The 22794-nt window shown below is 38.7% G+C and overlaps 2 protein-coding genes across 6 annotated transcripts; one reads left to right on the plus strand and one right to left on the minus strand.

The window, feature by feature from the left end:
- Nucleotides 1–158: 158 nt before the first annotated feature.
- On the plus strand, nt 159–19711 carry ca12 (carbonic anhydrase XII). 2 transcript variants are annotated; one of them, XM_040133819.1, is made up of 9 exons: nt 159–194; nt 9178–9198; nt 11885–12064; nt 13715–13857; nt 16385–16480; nt 16566–16629; nt 16970–17127; nt 17563–17689; nt 18367–19711. In XM_040133819.1, the coding sequence occupies exons 1-9, from the start codon at nt 188–190 to the stop codon at nt 19026–19028; spliced, it is 1458 nt and encodes a 485-aa protein (XP_039989753.1). In that variant the 5' UTR covers nt 159–187; the 3' UTR covers nt 19029–19711. The 2 variants fall into 2 exon arrangements, with proteins under 2 accessions (XP_039989753.1, XP_039989752.1); XM_040133818.1 differs by lacking the exon at nt 159–194 and adding an exon at nt 8381–8771.
- On the minus strand, nt 1195–21344 carry si:dkeyp-73b11.8 (BPTI/Kunitz domain-containing protein). Of its 4 annotated transcripts, none has more exons than XM_040133820.1 (6): nt 21149–21344; nt 4821–5012; nt 3880–4056; nt 3662–3706; nt 3286–3364; nt 1195–3153 (listed from the first exon to the last, which is right to left on the minus strand). In XM_040133820.1, the coding sequence occupies exons 1-6, from the start codon at nt 21270–21272 to the stop codon at nt 3063–3065; spliced, it is 708 nt and encodes a 235-aa protein (XP_039989754.1). In that variant the 5' UTR covers nt 21273–21344; the 3' UTR covers nt 1195–3062. The 4 variants fall into 4 exon arrangements, 3 of the variants coding, with proteins under 3 accessions (XP_039989754.1, XP_039989756.1, XP_039989755.1); XM_040133822.1 differs by lacking the exon at nt 21149–21344 and adding an exon at nt 7865–8191; XM_040133821.1 differs by lacking the exon at nt 21149–21344 and adding an exon at nt 6231–6312.
- Nucleotides 21345–22794: the final 1450 nt, after the last annotated feature.

Consider the following 22794-nt stretch of genomic DNA (forward strand, 5'->3'; position numbering starts at 1 on the left):
CACGCATGTGTTTGTTGATGCCGCTTCCTCGCTTCCGGTAGCATGAACGGCCGGTGAATCATCTTTAAAAAACTCGATTTTAACATGTTAAAACTTTAAACTTTAGTTTTGCCATAAATATAAATTATAATTATATCAGTTAACCACGCTTTCTTTAGACGACATAGCACGGCGCTTTATTTCAGTGATGTTAGGTAAGTACATTTACTCATGTACTGTACTTAAAAATACTTCTTAAGTACATGTTCTCCTCTTGAGTATTTCCATTTTAGTCTACTTTATAGACTACTCCTACTCCACTGCATTTCAGAGGAGAGTATTGCACATTTCCTCCACTATATTTATTTGACAGGTTTAGATACTTGTTGCCTTTCAGATTAAGATTGTACGTTTAAAAAAAAAAAAAAAAAATTATAAAATACAACACATTGTAGCAGGTTTCAGATGTGTATGAGTTGTGAGCAGTTTCACCAAAGAGACATTCTCCCTTTAAACTTCTCAGATGGTCTCAAAACAGAAAAAAAGCAGAAAGACTCGCCACTATTTCACAAAAGGAAAGCAAATATTAGAGAAACGTCTAAAAAAAAGTAAAACAGATTTGTGTACCAAAACTTTGTTTTTACTTCTATAATCTCCCGTTAATCCCCTCATGTCCCCTCAGGTATAACAGGAGACCAATTGGAGGGGCTGGACCCTTTGGTTGGGAGTCACTGGTCTAAACTATCTAACTGTGTATAAAGTAGTTAAAACTAGCTGCTTACACAATGATGCATCACTATTAATAATGTCATTTATTATAATGTATCAGTCACAAACTAGTACTTTTATTTTTAATACTTCAAATAAATGTAGCTGATGAAACTTCTGTGCTTTGAGTCAAGAAGGATTTTAAATGCAAGACTTTCACTCGCAGTCACTTATTTTTAGATTGTTGCCGCAAAAGGCTGTGAATCACCATCAGTGTTCAACTCATATTTCAGAAATAAATTCATCAAATAAAGTGACCAAAATGACATTTTTCATGAATCAATTAATTAATTTATCAACTATAATGTGTTTGGGAACTGACTGTTTGGGTTTCACCTGTTACTAACAACACAAAGTGATTGTGTTGATAAATGAGTCTGAGAACAAAATGACACACTTGAAAAGCAAAGTATTTTGATTATGATAAACCTTTATTTTCTTCATATATGATGAATGATCAAATAACTGATTGGAAATGAGCTGATGCCTCCCTTACACTTTAAATTCATAGTTTGATATGTTGATTTTATATATCAAATATTACTGTGCTCAACCCCATCTTCCTACATATGGGATCGAAACCTCAAGGGTAAGAAATTCAGCTTTTATTATATTAATATTGTTGTCCAAAACCTTTTTAATGATTATAGTTTGTTACTATCCAGGTTAGCACATAATTATAAAATGGGGAAAATTTTGAAATACTTTTTCCATAAAGTTCATTTAACAGTCTTCAAACATGACTTAATGAGTCAAAAAAATTTAAAAGGAGGATTACATTTAGTCAAACTGCATCTTTCTATGTTTTCAACAGAGTGGTGTTGTGGAGGTCTTACGCATGTCACATGTAACATGTCACAATTTTGATAACGGAGCAAAACAAAACAAGTTGCAAAATTTGAATTTCATCATTAATGATGGGAACCTTACTATCAAAATGAACACCAGCAGCAGAATATATTGAACTAATTAAGCAACTTGACTTTCAAAAACCTTGTTCCAGTTCAAACAGTATAAAAGCACCTTGAAAAGAGAGGGTCTGTAATGTGTTTTGTTAAACAACACTGTTTGAGAAAAAGCTAAGCACTAAAACATAATGATAATCAAAACATTTACACAACCTTTTAGTGAATAATAGAAAAAAAATGGAACTCCACCCGTACATTTCCCACAAAATAAATAAGCATGAAAATTGACTTTTAATGATATTACAGGCACATTTTAAGATAAATGTGAGAAAATGTGAAAGTTTTTTTTTTTGACACTGTCATGTTGAAATCTTTGCAGTGTAAGATTAAACATTCACAAAAGCTGAGCAGAAAAACATAATGACATAGAGTGTGCAGTGGGCACCTCTGCACAAAAGAGCTGTACAAAACAGCTTTAAATATATGTGTTGGGTTTTGAATTGCCAGGTGCATTCAGAAGACTTCAGACAGTTTTCAGCAAATGGTTGAGCCAGGTGATGATGCAGTTATATTTTGGAAACACTGACATGATTATGAGATCCCATAGTTAAAAACATTTCAGAGTGCAGAGGATGAGTGAAGAGGATGAGTATCTGAACTTGAAAAGATGTAATTCTGCTCCTGAGGTCAAATGTTTGTCTTACACACTGTCTTTCTTCTAATGGAAGTTTTTCCAGAAAGTTGTCTGAATGATGGGTGGGTTTCCTTGAGGGCTGCAGTTCACAGTTAATTTCATTAATGATTGATATGCTGACTATTTTCCTGTTTCATTGTTTGGTCTGCAAAATGTCAGAAATTCATAACGATTCACAATTTCTTAGATCCCAAATTGCCTGTTTTGTCCAACCAACAGTGAGATAGTATATATATTTGCTTTCCTATCACATAAGACAGAGAAAAGTAGGAAATCCTAACAACTGAACACTGAAGCAAAGGGAATGTTTGTCATTTTTGCTTGAAAAATTGAGTTCAGTGATTAAACGGTTATCAAAATGGTTGCTGATTTTGTTTGTCGATCGATTAAATGACAGATTGTTTTAGCTCTCTTATCTTTTTGATTACACTTTGACTAAAAACCAATTTATTTTGGATTACTGGATGAAAGCATAAGATAAAGCTCCAAGCAAAAAATACTTAACAAACATTACTTTGCACATGTAGTTGAGACTAAACAAAATTTAAAACTGAACAAAACTGTTCTGGCTATTACATATGTCAGTAAAAAAATCTAAGTTAAACTTAAATGTAATTATCAGTTGATATGTTTGGCATCAAGACTAGTAGACGTATAACATAAAAATAGGTTGGTAAAAACTTCACATGTTGCTAGCAAGGTGACATGATTATCTATTCCATTTCAATTCCCTTCTCCTGAAGAGGTGAGTCAGACTCGGGGTCTTTACTTTTCCCTGTTGCCTTCTTCTTGGAGCTTTTTTTCCTAAAGAAGTACAATAAACAGGAAGATAATTAAAGGAGAGTAGTCATTCACTGTAAGTAATGCAAATGCTTTTTATTTGTAGTCTGTCATCATTCTTTATGTAAAACTAAAGACAAAGAAAAACTGTCTCACTTGGAGTTGATGATCAGGACGATCCCAGTTATGAGGACAGCGACAATGACGACAGCAAGCAAAACTCCCAAGATGATTGCTGTTAAAGATGACAGCGTAACAGATGAAGATTCATGTAAATAGATTAGATACTAAATAATAAACAAACTAAACAACAACATTTTTATGCAGTTAGTTGTAACCAGTTAGAACCGGGTGTATAATGCATAGAAACCAGTTTGGACTAAAGCAAACCAAACTAAAACAGGGATCTGTCCTGCTTACATTGTCATTTTAAAAATAAGAAATAATTCAAAGTATATTGTAAATAAAGACTGTGTAGCTTTCCATAGCTTCTAGCTAAATATTACAGTGAATTCATTGTGTGTCTATTCACCAATAGGAGTGTCTGGCTCGTCCTCCTCCACTTCATCACCTTCATCTTAGAACAAAGACATTTAACATCAACATGTTAAAAAACATAAACCGTGTGAAATAGGATAGGATCGTCAATAATCCATAGTCAGTAGTCCTAAAATATGCATTGACATATTGATAATATTAAGATGTATAATTATCAGCAACTGTGTACATAAGAGAGAGATTTGCGCTCACCTTCGATGCCAGTGCATGTGGTATTGCAGCTGTTATGGTCAAAAAATCTGTTTCCGTTTCCAATGCAGCCAGTCCAAATGAACCTTTTGCATTTTTTATAAACAGAACTATAATAGTATCTCAGCTGATAACCACTGCATCTACCTTCGGCCTTTTTAAGGCGGCAAGCATGAGATTCTGTGAAGAGAAAGCGTCATCCTCATTATCATCATCACTCATCATCATTAGAAGCTGTCAGAGCAGTGGCTGCAGTTTATGAATAACGCTAATATAAAAGACACAGATGCGATTGATTATGTCTAAAGTGTTGGGCTATCAAAAAGGCAGAGTATTAGATGGTTGAAACTTTATTAAGCAGGCTGTAAAAGCCTCCAGTGTATTCATTCACACTTGTCTATCAAAAGTATACCTCCCCTTTCACCACTTGGTGGCGTATCGCTAATACTCAATTTGACTCTTGTCTTTGCTACAGCCTCTGAAGAAATACAGTTAATTACATGTGGGAAAAAAATATATGAATCATTCAAACTCAACATTATTTGGGTCTAGTAAATTGACACATAAAATAGCATTTGCACTGATTATATGTAGGTTTATATTAACATGCTCCTCTGCATGAAGTCTGGTTGAGGCGGGTGGCTCAAGAAGGCCTCTCTCCCTCTCTCTCTCAGTTACGATCCGGGGAGGCTTGATGATGATGTAGTGTTTCCTTTCAGGGGCCATTAGGTCATAAAACTCTGCCTTATTAACCAGTTCATGTTCCAAAGTCCTCGGAAAACAGCCAGGGAGGACATTTTTTTTTTAGTCTGTGTTTATCTCCTTTTAGATGGTCTTTGAAGTTACATTAGATATTTTGCATATTCAAAACTGAGGCTTGTTGGTACACAAAATAAATGATTGCATTAGACTTTTGTAACAATAAATACATATAATCATCTTACCATTCATGGGGTAGAGACTCTCTGCTATGGTGGAACAGTTTCTTATGCACTGTTTTTCATTTTCAAAACGGTTGGCATTTCCTCCTTGGCCTTTGTATATGAAAGGACTGCACTCATCTGTGGCGGCATCATAGTAAAATCTGAAGATGAAGTCAAAGCCTTGGCCTGGATCAGAGGACAACTGACAGAAATCTGTTGGATTATAAAAAATTAACAGGCCATTAATATACACTGTTTAGGTGAGAAGTACCGTTGGCTAATTACAGAGTAAACTGGTGAGATGACCATTGAACAATTACTGTATGAAACAGTATATAGTTCAGTAGAAATCATCAAGAGATACCACCGGTCACATAACTAATGTTTAACTAACCACATTACCAGAGACCCACTCCTTTTTATGACAGCAATAAAAAGTCTCATTTATGGTGCATGTGCAGTCCTCCCACCCTTCATACATTTCACAGACGAAACATGGTTTCAAGCAGTTCTTTTGACAGTTCCTTATTTTGGAGGGACACTAACTATTCCCGCCTGGATGCTCAAAGTTTGGACCTTCCCAATAATTTACAGAGTTGTGAGGAGAGAAAGAGTTGCAGGTTGACATAGTTTCAGCTCATCATGCTCACAACAGTCAGCTCAGACAGAAATAATCTCTGTGTTTAAAAGTGTGGAATTATAGAGGAAGGAACCGTCCAGTCAGTTTAGTGCAATCATTAGAAGTGCGTAAATAACATTTCCAGGAGAGTAAATGGAGAGTAAATACCATCCTTTCTTTTTTCGGTCACAGCTAAAGACAATCATTGTTGGCTTCAGTTGCAAGTTACAGCATGAACATAAAGCCAGTAAAAAGGTAAAATACAATTAAATCCTACTGAGAGATGTAATGTACACTTGCACAATGAACCAAAACTCTTTTTTTCCTATCAAGTCTATTGATTTCTGATCGAACTGAATGATTTTTCCCCCTTACCACACCACATAAATATGCAGGCATCACTCTTACACTGCATATAATTCAGCCCACTGTTTATTTAGTCCCTATTAGGACCCCATGTGACAGAACAACTGAAAGATCTAAGCGCCAATGTACCCGCCATTCTGCTCTGATAGGGCTGAAGGTGAAGCCTCATCACCTTGATTCAGTTTCAGTGAAACTAAAACATTGCATACAAGGGAAAGACATTAATTCATCATAGACAAAATATGTAAACCACAATATTTTTGCAATTATGCTTAAAAAAGCAGCGATTTAAAGAAGCAGCAATACACAAGGCTAAAGCTGAGCCCATGTGCTGATAGTCTGGCCCGTTCTGAAACGAAAAACCTTAACCAAAAATCTATAAACTGATTTTTGTTTATGGTTTTGAAATTACCAGTAATTTAAGAAGAAAGTTGTTTGATATGTACCTCGATTGCTTGAATGGCTGATGTGGATTACAGCAAAAGCCATCCCCCAAAACAGAAGGTGCTTCATTTTGCTGCTTGTCTTTGTGCCGTCTTTCCTGGAGTGACTGACGATTGTAAACTACAGTAGGAGTGGGTTGGCATTACTGACCTTTGAACGGACGTTCGTCTAATGGTAAAACCTTCGATCGAAACAAATGTTTACAGCAGTTGCAGACATCTTCGTCTTTTTACTACCCTTATTGTAGGGCAAGAGGTGGTCATTTCTTACATGAGGGTGTATCCTGATATAACAAGCGACATCTACAGTGCCTAATATGCAGTAGTGTGTCACAATATTAGCTATCGTTGAGTGTTGTATTTGAAACATTTTCATATTTGTCAATTAGTTGGTCTATATTTTTAATGCCACTCAGTGCATAGTTTTCCAAGCCTCCTCCGGGCAACGTCAAGTCTTCCGGTAAACATGACAGCTGCTACACAGCAGCAACATACACAGGTAGACTGAGGGGTAGCTCAGTATACAGAGAAAAGTTACACTATGTTATTTTTGTCTTTTAATGGAGCATGTTGAGACCTCATGCGTCAAAACTGAGATTACCTTCAGCAAAAATGCCTGCAAATGCAACCTAACCTTTTGCAGAGGGCTTGACTAGAGTACATTTTTAGTGAGTTCAAATCCCCCTGTCTCTGAGTTACCTCAGAGAGTTACTCTATCCTCTTATTTTGTCATTTTGGCTGAGATTCTCACGTCGGCTTCCTGTTCTCACAGTGGAGGACTTTGATCTTTAATGTGTGATCATCGTCATCATGAGAAAAATAATTAGCAATTATGTTATATCTTCAAAGAGTATGAAGTATAGACAGAGGTCTGTATGTGCACTAGAGGTCTCAGGTTTCCACATCACACTTGTGTAAGTTGCATATTGGACCAGGATTGTCCTCCAAACTACCTGTGATGTCACAAAATCTAATGAATGTGTAAAAATGTAATGTGCCCACAGAACACTATTTATGCACAGGGTGCACAATGTTGAGGCATTATTTTTCTAATAAGTGTCATTTATTTTTCCCCTATATCTATGCAACATAACATGTTACCAGACACCCCCATTTTTGTGCACAAGCCCCAAAATACAAAGGTTACTGTTCTTCGACCCTTTGGATTACAGTCATAACCCCGGTCTCCTTTGAAAAGTAACTCTTTACAATTTCCAATCAAATAGTCAGAATGAGTATAAAAGATGCTGAACAAAGTTACAGAGGCACAAACATGGTAGAAATGTGTGTGTGTATATATATATATATATGTGTATATATGCATATATATATATATATACATATATATGCATATATATATAATATATAATATTTTATTTATTTTTTCTGGGACGGGGGGCATAATTGGGGGAATAGAATGCCTTTAGTAGTATCTTAACACTTTGGAGCTTAGCCACAAGTCTGAACCAATCAACAGCTGTTTCACTGATATGGGATCCTATGATGTTTTGCACACGTAGAATCGGGAGACTTAGAGCTTTATAACAATGTATAATTTGTCAAGGTTGTGTGAAGATTGAGTCTGGGGTTGTGTCAAAGTCTGCTTCCCCTTACCTTAACCCTAACCTTAACCTTACCTCCCACCTTATTGCTCATCCCAACCAGCTGTCTCAAGAGGTGCTGAACGTGACTCACGGCCTTACCCCAAAGCGAAGCAGTTGCCTCTGCTGTGCCTAACCATAACCCCAACCACGGGAAACACAATTTGGGAGGGGAAACTCTATTTAGAGGCGGAATAGGCTTTGACACAAGACCTGTTCAAATCAAAAAACACACCTGCGGTAGCACTGCCAAAGGCCAAAGTGCCCCATGGGTGGAGCGGTGTGTTTTAAAAAGGTTAATGTTGACTGACTCCGGTGCATTTTGAGCACCAATAGTGGGCAGAAACAACTTTCCACCTTGCAGAAAGATGGGACAAAGGGAGAGAAAACATTTCATCTCCACTTTTGCCATGTGCACAGTGTCTTTAACAGCGTCACGTTCAGCTGCATCTGACGGCTTTTATCCAAAATGGTGACCCCATAGTGTTTCGATAAGGTCACACGTTTCGACGGTGACAGTACAAACAGGGTGCCCGCTGTGCGCATTGGTCGCAGACCTCTCGCGTAACACCGGCGCACGGGCATGCCGCTCAGCATTTCCCGCACCCTCAACCCCCCCCGTCGGCAGATCTGAGCCCGAACCCTAAACGAGGGACTTCGCTCGGCTGCGGTCGCCTCCGTCGCGCTGTCACTCTCCGGTGACCAGATGACTCCGGAGGCTGGTTCTGTTGTTGCTCTGACGTCAGTGCGAGCTGCAGCGAAGCTGACAACATGGGTATAAAAGCGGGTTTGGAGCGCTGGCGCTCCGGCGCTCCAAGCTCCTTCCCTGCACCGGGTAAACGCCAGGCTGCCCCACGAGGGTGCGCTGAGGGGATCAAGATGCACTCCCGGAGCCTCGCGTCCGTCGTTGTACTCCAGCTGGCTTTCTGCACCGTGCTGCGCGGTAAGATCCCTGACGAGCGCACGAAGAAGCCCATTTAAAAACTTTACACGCACTTATAGATTTGTGTCAAGTAGAGAGAAGGAGAGAAAAGAACTGGCTATGCAGCAAGGTATTTGGGCCGTTTGACACTTGAAAGGTCTTGAGCAGAGAGGATGCTTCATGGCAGGTGTCTCCATCCACCTGCACATGCTCTTCCTGAGTAATGAGGTTGACATGAAAAGTGACCATTTGTCTCTGAGATTAAAACTTTGGATGTTTTTGACAGATACATTATCTTCTATTTATTTTTGCTTTATGTATAAATGACTATTACTTTGCATCATGTTGAATGTGTGTAATTGCATGTCTGGTGATTATAATATATTTTAAATATGCAGTGGGACAGTTTTTTTTCTGTCTGTTTCAGGTGCCAAATGGACATACAGTGGTAAGTCTGAGAATATTTTCCTCACATTTCCTCACAATTTGTCTGTTGTAGATCATTAGAGGGGATAGAAATATATTTTTTTACATCCAGTTTTCATCTTAGGCGCATCTGCAGTCCCAGTCCGTCTGCACTTGTGTGCCTTGGTCACCCACAGTGGTATTCTTCCCTTAAACCAGCACTAACTAATTGAGTGATAGAATTCGATTTGATGCAACTCTCTGATAGGCAATAACGTTAGTGCCCCCGCAGCAGTGCTTTGAGCTGTCAATGCCAAATAGTAAAAACTGAAGTGATAACAGCATCAAATGCAGTGCTTTCTGATCAAAAGGGAAAAAAACCACTCTGTGGCCCCTCTCTGATCCCCAAAGACAACTAATGTTGACAACCCTCCTGTCACCTCATGTAATTGTAGACTTCATTGTAGACTCTGCAATTACAACATATCATAAGTGGCTGACCGCCTTTGCCTCATGCTTTAAGGTCTATACGCAGAAACTTCTTGAACCATGACTGTCTCTTACATAAACTGTGCTCAGAGCACATAAACCGTGCTCTTGTCATTGTTAGTCAAAAGGCTGTTGCGTTCAGGGACTGAATGTTAAAACCAATAAGTAGGTAGGTGCAGCAAATTAATGTATTATCATTTTCCTTCTTAATGTTTTTTCAGACAAATAGTTTTGACTGTTCCAGTCATTGCTCAAACGTACTGTCACCTTTTTAAAATAACTTTACAGTGTGCAAATTCACACAGACACATCAGCGAGGAATGTAATAAAAAGAGCTATCATTATTGCTTGATTCAGACCTCTGAGAAAGGCTGATCCATCCAATCTATTTTTATTATAGCAACAGCTTGGAATTAATGGCAGCAAATGGCCCTTCGTAGATACACAGTTGTTCATCTCCTACCTGTAGAAATTCAGAAAACTGGGACAACACATAGACAAACAATGGAAAATTAGTAAGAATACAGGAATAAGTACCACAGTCATATAATCACAAACCTTCTTAATGATAACACATTATCTAGTAGTCAAACTGGAAAGGTTTGTGATGACCACTGAGGAAAAGAGTTGATGTGATAAGAATATCAAAAAAAACAACAACAAAGAAACCCTCTGGCCTCCCCCAAAAGTGCAGCGTGGTGGATTTCGTCCTCACTTACAGTCAAACACTTGAGAGACCTTGTCATAGTAGACAGGAGTCTGGAGGGCTGGTGGCACTTTCTGTTGAGAGAAGCACAGCTGACTCATACGACTTATCTCCACCTCAACACTCCACCCTCTGGCAAAGGACAAACAGTGAACCTTAAAATGGGAGTAAAAGAAAAATGATACTGGTGATGATTGTTGATGTTATGTTCAACGGTTTACCCTGCAAGAAGCCTTGTATAAATCTTCTTATTTAACAGTCCTTTTACATAGAAAAGGCCCTATATTTAAGAATTTGCCCACAGTCATGTATGTCCTACCAAGGACTCCCAAGGGGCCACTAAAGGCCACCGAAGGCCATTCTTAAAGGACAGGCTTGGTCTAATTAAAACAGTAAATGAAGTGGATACTGTTTAATTATAGCCATAAGAGTAACTTTCTTATTATACGGAGTGTTTGCCCGGATTGAAATATGATTTTTGCTTCAAACAAGTATGCAGTGATCTCACAGCTTTGTTGACGCCTTTTGGCATGTCTTGTACAATCAGTCCACTGGGAACTGACAGTCGCGTTGGAGGCAGGCTTCATGCTGTGTCATTCATATTTAACCACAGTAAGCTGGCATATGGTGAATGGTGGATTTTTATATTAATTCTGGCCAGATATTGAATTAGTGGTAAATATGCAGACATGTAAGAGCACTGGTACATTAAAGGCCTTTCATGGCATTTGCTATTCAGCTACTATTATGATTTGATGGGGTCCATTCATCGCAAACTATTACCCTCACTTTATACTGAGCATCATGTTTGAAAAGCTCAGTATGGATGATTACACTTCAGTCGACAGACTGAATGAAAACATCAGAAATCAAGAATGTCCTGTTTTTCTTGTCAGTCAATTACGTATTACCATTTTCTTCTCTCTTGCAATGTTTCAAAGCCCATTGAGCCTCATTGCTTTTCGCAGACACGCCATTGAGAGACACCCTCATGCAGCTGAGGTCACTTCATAAACTGGATGACTTGATTTGCAAATGTGGCCATTTTTTCACTGTCTTGTGCTTTATAGTAACCTCTCATTTGGAGAGAGACAGCGTTCTCACTGGCTCTCCCCACACACAACAGCCTGGTTCTCACTCTCGCCGTTTTAGAAAGGGCCAAGAGCGTAGCCGCGGGCCTTTCCCATGCCGCCTTGTACAAAGATAATAATACTTCACTTAGATTACAGATAAAATGTTTAGTAAGCCAGGACAACCCTGGCTCTCTTTGGAGCCATCCTCTATTCAGTTTCATACTGGGACATGTGCATTTGCTCATTTTCCCTTTAGAATGGAGCAGTTTAACATTTGAGAAGACATGCAATGTGTCCCTAGTACAGCTGAGGTGAAACACACTTTTTGGATGACTTAATGTATATGTAATATCACTGTACAGTATATTAAAACTGTGAAAATTTCAGTTGGGCTACATCAAGTGGCAGCTATGTCTGAGAGGTGTTTTATTGGTCATGATTTACATTGATGCTGTTTTAAGGGCCAGAAGGAGAGCACCACTGGTCCAAGAATTATCCATATTGTGGTGGAGCTTTCCAGTCTCCAATAGACATCAAGTCAGATCTGCTAAGGTTTGACCCTACTTTGCGTCCGATTGAGGTTCAGAACTACAACCTGTCACCCGATGAGCAGCTCACTCTTGGAAATAATGGACATTCCGGTGAGTATAAACCATCAGTGGTATCCATAAAACATGTAATAATGTACAATGCTTTAAGTGTAATGTTTACTTTAACCTAATTTCATTACAGGCAACAAAAGTGTGTATCAACCTAAGAAAATATTTAACAACAGTATTTTTTGTTTGGCTTCAGATCCAGAAGTTCTTCAAATCAAAGTGATGCACTAGTCGTAATCATTAGAGATGGCCCCACATAAACGTGGAGTGGTCTGTTCTTGCTGTAGAGACCTGATTTCTGGGTCAACCTTGAGAAAATGATAGGAGGATTTTCTTTCTACATCTGACACAGCAATTTTCCAAAATCACTGTCTTATTATCTTAGCTGTCCAATTACCTAAAGAGAGAGCTCCAGTTTTAGTGTGGGAAAATACGAGCAGAGATTAGTCATCTGCTCTGCATCTATTAGGTCTGATACATCTTAACAAGAGAATCAAGTTTAGGTTTAATGTTTGATAAATATTTATAACGCAATCTTAAATTTAATTGTTAAATACAGTAATCAGTACATAGATAACCGTACTCCTGTGCCACAGAAAAAATATTTGGAGGACTAAGGCAGATGAGTGTGATAATAGATTTATTCATTCTGCTTTTTTTTAAGGTAAGAAACTGTTTCAGTCAGAGAAAAGTGAGGTAAACTAAAAAGTATCTTGCCGAACTGGTTTGAATTGTGTCTTACATGTTACTTTAAAGGTGCTATATGAAAGTTTCTGCTATCGCTACATAGTCAACGTTAGCATTAACAGCTGTTTACTTGCCAAGAGCCTCAGCCATTGTTGCGTTTACAAGAGGTTAGAATACACCCTCTGGGCAGAGCTATTTCTTCATCCTCTCATGTTGGACTGAGGGCGGAGTGGATGCTACAGTGTATCACTATCACAAAGCAGTATCACGAGACGGGCGGGGACTAGCTTATCATGCTAACTTCAGTAGAAGAAAATAAGTGATGGAAATATAAGCAAAACAGGAGTTAACAATTGCCGTTGCTCTCCACCGCTGGAGACAGCTCTTGGCGAGTAAAGGAATGAAGTTTGATGCTGAACTCACAATGTTTCTTCAACACTGGTAAGTAGAAAGTTGTTAATGCTAATGTGGTCTATGTAGCAATAACAAAAACGTAAATACAGCCCCTTTAAGTGCAATGTAGAGATTGCTTTATATGCGGAATTTCAGTGACAGCCGCTGTATAGCTGAACAAACGTGTGATGTCTGCCCTGTGTTGGTGATGATTGAATTGTTATAATATCTGTGTAAGTAAACTTTTAACCACTGACAGACTGCAAAAAACAGACAATGGCTTATGTATGCTTGCCTGATGGGCCTCAACACCACAAGCAGAGTGGCATCATCAGCGTGACGTGTGTCTGAAATAAGCTGACAAAGGCTTTTCAATGGTAAACATTCGTCATACAATGACAAACATGTGGACAGCCCAGCGTCACTCCGCCATAATGTATCTTAAACGTAGCTACATCGCTTTTGCAAAAGCACTTTGACATCCCAGAGTGGGCCACGCTGACTTCTTTAAATAAAGTTAAAGTCGATGTTTCTCAATTCCCCTGATGTCAACTGAAGTAACCCATTCCCTGCTTTTATGTGTGCTGCGGTTTCACTTCTTTTGATCCACAGTGCAAATCTCCCTGCCCTCTAAGATGCATATCTCCAGCCTTCCTCATCGTTACACTGCAGCTCAACTGCATTTCCACTGGGGCTCGTCCAGCAGACCTGCCGGCTCTGAACACAGGGTGAACAGTAAGCAGTATGCAGCTGAGGTAAACAAAGCAAATAGCACTTCTTACTACCCTCTATTGATGTCAAACACAGCGGTGGAAAGTAGCTAAATACATTTTCTCTACTACTACAGTTTTAAGGTACTTGTACTTTACTTGAATATTTCATTTATTTTGCTCCTTTATACATCCATGCCAGTAAATTTCTGAGACAAATTTTCTACATTTTTTACTCCACTACATTTATCAGCCAGTTGTGGCTAATATAGTTAATACGTGTACATTGAAGATGAAGATTTTACAGGGCAAACAATTATGCATTGCCATGCATTGCTACTGAATACGTTACCCAACATTATGTTAGTTATAAAAACAACTCCACAAACAAACAGATCCACCTTAAAAGTTAATGCATAGTAATAATAATCTATAATATATACAAATACATGTTGTGATATATTTAACACTCTGAGTGGCGCCATTTTGCAGTACATTTTGTTGATAATACTTATATATACTTTTAAACAAGTGAAATTTTAAATGCAGGACTTATACTTGTAATGGAGTATTTTTATACTGTAGCATTGCTACTTTTACTTGGAATGGTTAGCTTTCAGCATTTGAGGTTAGCTCAGACCTTTCATTTAAATAGGTATCTCAGTTATCTGCAGCATCAGGCGACTGCACCTCTGGCTCCAGACAAATGATCTAACACTTTATGACCTAAACGTGCGACATTTGACTGGCAGAGAAATTAGAGCCACTGACACACTTCAAGACTTACAGACCCTGCTTAGGCTTAAGGAACTCTCAAAAGCTCTGCATCTGCATTTTACTGTTCCAGTTTCTTGACACTGAGGCGTACCCGCCAGACAAAAGTCAGACAATGCTTATTGTGCATCTTCCATTTTATTGTGTATTCAACTGCAACATCAAATTGGATGCTTGTATGAAACGCATTCTAATTAAAGACACTTAGAAGTTTTTAACAATTAACAAATTTTGAGTCTTTAAAATCTCAACTACTAAGATTATAAAGCGTTAAGCTCATAGTTTTCATCCCTTCACCAAGCAATTTAGCATGATTTGTCACTTAGTTACACACATTAAAAGGCAAAGACATAATTTCAGTTAGCCTCAGTCTGTATAGTATGTCAGCGTTGCTTATTTTTGAAGGGTTTAAGAGGATTAGAGTACCAGACTATTATATGCTTTGGTTTTCACCAACCTCTGGAAAGGAGTGGCTGTCTGTGCTGTTTAATGTGTCAAGCCCTGTAGGCAGTTTTCACACACTAGTTTTCTCTTTTTACTTTCCTACTTTCAGCGAGGCAGAAGATTTGACAGTAGCATCTAAAATTAAGAGTCTATTTTATGAAAAAAACAAAAATAGGAGTCTGTTTTATATAATTTGGTATCATTTGAATTACAGTGGGTAGAAGCTGTAGTGGTTACAACCTGTGTGCTTTTATGTGACTATGCCCCAGCTGCAGCAGAGCCACATATAAGGTGCTGTGGTTTGACCTGAGTTCTTGAGTGGACATGTCGAGGACATGCATCTTTTCAAGTCTCTCCAGACTACAGAACCACAGGTCCTTGATGACATGTTGTTATTGAGGGATGCAATGATGGGAAATGTAACTTATCCCATAAATAGTGCAATTGTCTATGTTAATTGTCAAGAGAGAACAAAGACCATGAATAAATTTTGTCATATTTGGCTGGAATGACCAACATGCCTTTGTGTTGCACCGAACACACTATACTGTCCCCAACACAAGTGTATCTGGTGTTTATTTATGTGCTGTAAAAGAAAACCCACTGTAATAAATCTCCAGTGTTTCTTGCGTGCTTTTGTCATAGACTTTTCACAAATATCACATCCCCTGAACACCACAAGTTATTTCCGATTGAATAAACACCTACAGCGCATTTGAAACATGTTATAATTAGTGACAACAGTCGCTGAAAATTTGCTTTTATAATAAGGAAATTTAAAAGAAATCTAAAGAGATGGTATAAAGATCCAATCTGTTATCTCGCCTGCATGCTCTGTGAAACTACACTGCATGGGCTGCACACAAAGAAAAGATATAAAAATACAATATTAGTAAAAAAAACAAACAAAACAAACATTTTTCCCTCATCAATGCAGTCCTGTTGATAGATGGTGGTGTCAACATGCGTAGCCAGGGGTTCATTTGTTGTGTGTGCCATTTTCCCCCAATTCCTAACAGCTTTTTCACTTGCTATTAGTAGTATTTTTACCAAATGTCTGTTGCTTCACATTATACTTTTTTACAGAGAAATTACAGAGACAAAGTACCATAAAACTCATACTGTAGGGACCTAATTTCCTAGTATTTGCTTTACCATTTTAGTTTCCAACTCCCAAAAAACAGCTCTCTGAAATTTCAAAAAAAAAAAAAAAAAATATGTGAGTGATCTACATCGACTGATCGAGACTGTCCGACATCTACTGCCTATGTAACTGCCTACTTTTAACCTGGGTCTAATAAGGAAACAAATGAGATTTTTCATCTACATGCTATTTTTGTTTTGTTTGCTTCAGATGCATGTGGTACACTTCAATTCAGACAAGTACCCCAATATGTCCATGGCTGTAGACAAATCTGATGGCCTGGCGGTACTGGGTGTCCTGGTTGAGGTGAGACACTGCGGACTCTGTTGTGGGGGGCAATGATCTTTTAATATCTGTGGAGCAGAACCATTTAACTATGTTTTCTGTCCAGGTTGGTGAGTTCAATCCTGCCTTTGAACAGTTTCTGAAGTTCATCAATGGGATTAAATACAGAGGTAAGTAAAGTGATGTTTTTCTTCAGCAATGTCTTTTGCAGTTTAGCCATGTTGAATATTAAGTATAAGTTATGAGCATGAGTAGTTAATATGAAAAAAACAGTCATCACCAATATTCAGGCTTTGTTTGTGACACCTCATCCAACTAAAATTGTTGAAAACCTCCTGGAAAGGCTAATTTAGGCTTTTAACGCACAAACAAAGAGCATTGGTTTATCCATTTTTGGGGTCAGAATCAACCCAACTCTTCATCACCTCATTCATGTGGCCATTATGGATTTTACTCTGACATAGTTGCTAAACAGTCACAAAATACTTCTCTTATTTATTTAACCTGCAGATCAGAGAGTGCAAGTGCCCGGTTTCAACATCAGAGCACTGCTGCCTCCAAGTTTGGATCAGTATTATCGCTACGATGGGTCACTGACAACTCCTCCGTGCTATCCTAGTGTACTGTGGACAGTGTTCAAGAATCATGTAACAATATCTCGCAAACAGGTGCTTCATCAATTAAAGTTAATTTTTCAAAGCAGATTTGAGACAACGATAAACTAGAGTGGCTCTCAGTAGAGCACAGACCTCCGCCAAGGCCAATGTCAAACCACATACACCAGCCTTCAGAGAAAAAAAAAAAAAATCAAATTCCGGATCTGCCCCAAAATTGAATGGGTTTTCCCCTGGTCCATGCCAGATCCCTCCATCAAGTTCAGTGCAAATCGGTTCATTACTTTTTGTGTAATCCTGCTGACGTATAAACCAACAAATCAACAAACAAACAGACGTAGGTGAAAACATGACCTCCTTGGCGGAGGTAATAAGCCACAGAGAAACTAATGCTAAATTGATTTTTCAGACATCTTAATGTAGTCAGTCTCTTATATTTAAACTTAACTGGTGTGGAAAAATCTCTGTGCTTGTGTTTTGTCTTCCCAGTTTCTGGCCCTGGCAACAGCCCTCTACTCCTCCCATACCCAGGACTCAGCCCCTGTGCCACTGAATGGCAACTACAGGAAACCACAGCTTGCCGACAGCCGAGTTGTCCTGGTATCTTTTAAGGAGGGTAAGTATGCCCTTTAAAACGGGCTGTCTTTATTGTTGGAGCATGAGTGCAAAGGTCACATAAACGACATGGCCACAGCGCTACTTTAAAAACGGCTAAAGGACAGGCTTGGGTGATGTGCGGGCATTTTTTTCTTTTGCAAAGCAAAGGGCTGTCAAGTGGGCTTTAGCTTGTGTGAAATCACCTGCTTGTGGTTGAGCTTATTTGTTGATGTCACTCTCAATCATCTTTAGAGTTGAGGGACTTTGATGAGCTTGTTGGAAAGTAGGCCATCTTTTAAGACACAACAAATTAACTGTCCCTCTGACATACCGAGAATGTCTGCAGCCCTTAAATTTGTCCCTGAAGGCTTGCTTTTATGTGGCGGACTGGTTTACCGCACTGTATGGCATTTAGGTCCATATAGTGCAGTACTAATGTGCTTGTTTTCTTCATGGCAAAGCTTCCCTCTCAGTGCTATGCTTTTCTAATGGCACGTGTTTTGACATGGCAGTGGGGAATCTTCTGCTGTTAGCTTTCATAAGCGGCATTTAGAAGGCGATTGGCATGTGCTCTTAGTTTATCACTCCAGGGAGTGCTGTTGCATGGTGGGCGTGAAGGCCCAATTTTGTTCCAGGGAGTATCCCAAGGACTGGGATGTTTTTTACAAGCTGTGATTGGCTCTGTGTCCGATGCAGGCAAAGGACTGCATGGCACTCTTACAGCCACATCTCCACTCACGAGGAAGCGAATCATTCAGCAGCTGCTGGTTGGCGACCTAGCAGACCTTGCTGATGAAGGGCTCTATCAGCTCCTACCGACTCACTCAGAGAAGCTCCATACTGGCAAGAAGAAAGTCAAGAACGACCTCAAGAACCAGCAGACTGAGACTCTGGCCAAGTCCAAACAACAGACGCTGAATCCATCCCTGTGGAAGAAGAGCCAGACCAACCGCTCCGTGGGAAAGTTAGGGCTGGCTGAAGACGCACTCTGCTACGTCTTGCTAGAGCAGAGAGTTTTCCATCAGCTCAGACAGTCCCACACTGAGAACCAGCTGGTTCACGCTCTCAGAGATGCAGTTTTCCCTGAGCTCAACCTCAAGAGCTACCTGGACTGTAAATCCGATTTAGCCCTCCCAACTGTCAGACATATTCTCCGCGGACGGCCAACAGACGAGGCATTTGAGTTGGATCGCTCTCTGACAAAAGCCTTGATGAATCAGAAGAAGACCTCCACAGCAATCAATCAAATTGTGCCAAAGACAAACTATGGCAGTTTCTCCCCTGCCTCTGTTTCCAGGAGACCACACAGCCAGGGTTATCCACATCCTTGGCTTTTGCCAATGGAGTGGGAAGACTAGAGAGATTCCTGACATAGTTGAGACTCACATTATGTCACTTTCTGTAGCAGACAACAGTTGTGTGTCCTACAATGAAAGACTAAAGTCACGCCCTGCATTCCTTTGACCAATGTTTCTCACAGATGTATTTAATATTTAAATTATTATTTCCAGTATGTGCACATAATTATAGATTCTATCAGGAGGAAAGAGTGTATTATGAGTTAATTTACTGTAGTTATTGTTTTTGCAAACTTCCTCAACTGCATAACCAGTCATCACTAGTGACTCTGCTTAGTACTCTGTAAGCCGATTCTAAAACATTAAGCCAATCTGAATATGTACATTTTTGTCGTGGAGATTTGCAAAAATGAGAAATGGTTTCCTTTTTCACAATAGTTCTGTTTGCATAACTTTGCCTTTGAATAAACTTCTCCATAGCACGTATTTCATGCTTGAAAATCTATATGCATCAAGCTACATGTAGTACAGAAAATGTCTGGCAAGGAACATTTACATTGTTATACTGTTTGCCAAGTTCAGGTCTATAGGGGCTAATTGTGGAGCTAACTAGTAATTATTGCCTTGCATAATATAGAAATGCAGACATAAACCAAAAGAACTTGCAAGAGCTAAAGCGCTTTACATAACATATCTATGTTCTCTGACACTACGCACATCTGTACAAATTGCCATTTACAATAAGTAGGGGAACAGCTACTGTAAAGTACACAGTGGAGTTATTTTCAATAAAAGCATTATATTTGAATCATACATGGCAGATTTCTTCCCTACTGCATTTGCACCTTTCACTCTGAACTTATAGAAATGGTATTATTACTTACATTGTGTTTTCTCTGCAAGGTTAGTCCTCTGCACGGTCACAGAAAGTTGGCGACTCTGCCAGCATATACAGGGCAAAACCCAGCCATAGAGACTCACTGTGATATTGAACTTTTATACATTTATCTTCTATATCTCTACAGCAGAATGTGTAAAGCATATCAGGTTTTAGCTGCACACTTTTGAACAGAAACAGAAGTCAGAACAGAGGAAACGGTCTGTGCCTTAGCCAAGGTATACATCCATGTCATGGAAGTGTGCTGTTTTGTGTCTTAAACTGTCCAGATATGTATCCCTGAATATGTTTTATTCATAATGACTTAAGTCAACCATCTAGCTGGGTTGTGTGTGTGTGTGTGTGTGTGTGTGTGTGTGTGTGTGTGTGTGTGCGCAATGGAAAAGATAACCAGATCCAGGAATGACATGGCATGGGCTCTATGGCTCACATGTTTACTGATATGCTTAATGAAGCTGTGAGCTGCCTGCCAAACTGCAGAATATCGAGATGAAATGGCTTTAAAACTTCGCTGCAACACGTAGTTCATGATGTCTGAATTTGAGTGAGTCAAAAACTGTCAATTTGCGTCATGAAAAGGCTTGTTTCAGATATGAAAGACATTAAACTTATGATTTAATTGTTTTCTTTATTTGTCATGAAACCCCTAAAAATTTTAACTCTTTTTCCTCGAAAGGAACCGTATCTAAGGTGTCTGTCCCTCTATGAATTTCATTTTCACCTTCTCTTCTCTGTTTTTCTTTACTACTCAGCTGATCTATCTTGGATGAGCACTGGTATGTTGCTTTTGTGTACATTTTTTTATACATCTACACTTTTTGTCATATGTTGTCTTCTGCATCATCTCACACTTAGACAGCATTGAGGGATCCTGCCTTTGTGGACCACAGACACCTTGTTTTCTCTTCCGGAGTTTTAACAAATAAGGAAAATAATAGTTACAATGACCTTTTCCTTGTCTGAATTTAATTCCGTTAACTACTTAATAAGGGAAAGGAATAATCGCTTCAACATCAGAATCATGGCTTCAAATTTAAAGCTAATAAATTACCAAACTAAACCATTACTGGAATAAATGTGCAGTGTATATTGCATATAACAGACTATGATACAGCACTGCTAATTAACTTAACAGCATAACAAATATTTCTTTCACCATGAAAACTACACCTTAACAAGTGAATATTTTCATTGTTTTAATTTGCAATAATTTATTTCCACTTTTTTTTTTTTTTTTTTAACTACACACACATACTCTATGCAAATATACAAGCCCACATACCAGATGAACACATGCAGACAAACAGTCCAGTTAGCACATAATCCTTTCTGCTTCTGTTGCCCCCATGCTCTGCAGGTTTACTGGTTCCCATTCTGGTGGGCTCTGCACTGGGACTTGTTCTCATTGTCTCTTTAATATTCTTTCTATTAAGGCAAAAGAGGTAAGCAAAGGGCTGAAACAACAAAACAAGACCAAAGTTGTGCTCGTTGAAAACATGCTCTGCATCGTTGGCACAGCTGGTCAACTTGAAGATCATTAAGAGATGAGATAAGAGCTTGTGAGTTTGTCAGATGGCTCGAAACTGGTGTATCTCACACCTTTTGAATATGTCTGTATGTCTCTCAAAATCTCCCAATCTCACGGAAATTAAATTGAAAGAGCTGAACTATTTTAGTGGGCAAATTCGGAGCTTACCATGACTGATCTTAGAGGGTGAGATTTAAATATATACTGTATAAATTGCACAATTGCAGAGGATATTTCAAGAGAATGGTTAACCTTAATTGAACCATACATCTAGGTTTTACAAAAGAAATGATGGAGTTTATAGGGGTGTGTCCTCATTAGCTGGGATTTTTGGGAATGTTGACTCACTTGTGGCACTTTTAGTCACCCATGACAGTGTGATGTGTAAATTATGAGTCAACTTTGTGTAATTGTGGTTTTCTATAAAAGACGAGCTGTACCCTGGAGAAGATTTTCTTGGGTTTGCATTGGTGTGTAATTTGAAGAGATTTTTATGGTACATAGATAAGAATACTTTTGAGAATTAACTTGAGAAATAAATTTGAGAAAAATAGCTTTTGGAGGAAGTGAAATAGTTATGGTGACTCATGTATTAACACTTAGCAAATTTGTACATAGTTTGTTAGGGAAGTGATTTTTATTAAAAAGCCATGCATAGCAGCAAACAGATTACTGAAAATTCAGCTTTAGTCATGCTGACATGAAACCTAAACTGAAGGAAATGAAAACAAATTAAAAAACTCTGTGGGAAAGAACTGAGAGTAATTGACAATTTTAAAATATTTAAAATATTAATTTCAAAAATATTTTTCATGGTCACCAGCATTAAAGCCTGACAAGCATGTTTCATCTGTGTTAAAATGAATTTTGGTCAATAAGGGTTTCTAATGATGAAACGTTCAAATCTCATTAAGTTAAATATGTTCATATCATTTATTTCTGCAAGTAAATACCAATAAATACCTTCTGCTTTCAAACCAAATGTGTAGAACGGAAAAAAATAAGAGAAAGAAAAGCAATAGCAGCACCCAGTCACACTCCAGAGCTAAAATGTGCTTTGAAGTTGTCTCTTCACCAGCAGATATCACGTCCCCTCTTTCATTTTTCTATGCTAATGATGCACAATCCCCCTTTTGTTGGTAAAAGGCTAAGTGACAGTCTCATCACAGATGGGCTGGTTGCAGGCTTTCTGCATTAAACAGTGTCAAATGTTCCTCCTTTCTTCAAATTTTCCGCATATCATCTCTTCCTCCCAGCTTCTGAAGTGATTATGTTTCCCTACAGCAAAATATCAGCAACAGCAGTTGTCTGTGTATACGTGGCTAATCTCTTGTGTAAAGGGAATGGGTTGTAGTAGAAAATATGGAGAAATTAAGAGTTGGGGGGGGTAGATCACTTCG

Source organism: Xiphias gladius, chromosome 8 (genome assembly GCF_016859285.1).
Source record: "Xiphias gladius isolate SHS-SW01 ecotype Sanya breed wild chromosome 8, ASM1685928v1, whole genome shotgun sequence".
In the NCBI taxonomy this organism is placed as follows: domain Eukaryota; kingdom Metazoa; phylum Chordata; class Actinopteri; order Istiophoriformes; family Xiphiidae; genus Xiphias; species Xiphias gladius.

What these genes read in the sequence shown, in the direction of transcription:
- ca12 (XM_040133818.1), top strand. Translation starts at nt 8,600, where the DNA reads ATGGGTATAAAAGCGGGTTTGGAGCGCTGGCGCTCCGGCGCTCCAAGC. An exon ending in TTTCTGCACCGTGCTGCGCG is followed by an intron (nt 8,772 to 9,177) that starts GTAAGATCCCTG and finishes TGTCTGTTTCAG; the next exon opens with GTGCCAAATGGACATACAGT. An exon ending in CAATGGGATTAAATACAGAG is followed by an intron (nt 16,630 to 16,969) that starts GTAAGTAAAGTG and finishes TTTAACCTGCAG; the next exon opens with ATCAGAGAGTGCAAGTGCCC.
- si:dkeyp-73b11.8 (XM_040133820.1), bottom strand. Translation starts at nt 21,272, where the DNA reads ATGAGAACAAGTCCCAGTGCAGAGCCCACCAGAATGGGAACCAGTAAA. An exon ending in CACATGCACTGGCATCGAAG is followed by an intron (nt 3,707 to 3,879) that starts GTGAGCGCAAAT and finishes CTTTGTTCTAAG; the next exon opens with ATGAAGGTGATGAAGTGGAG. An exon ending in CGAGCCAGACACTCCTATTG is followed by an intron (nt 3,365 to 3,661) that starts GTGAATAGACAC and finishes CATCTTTAACAG; the next exon opens with CAATCATCTTGGGAGTTTTG.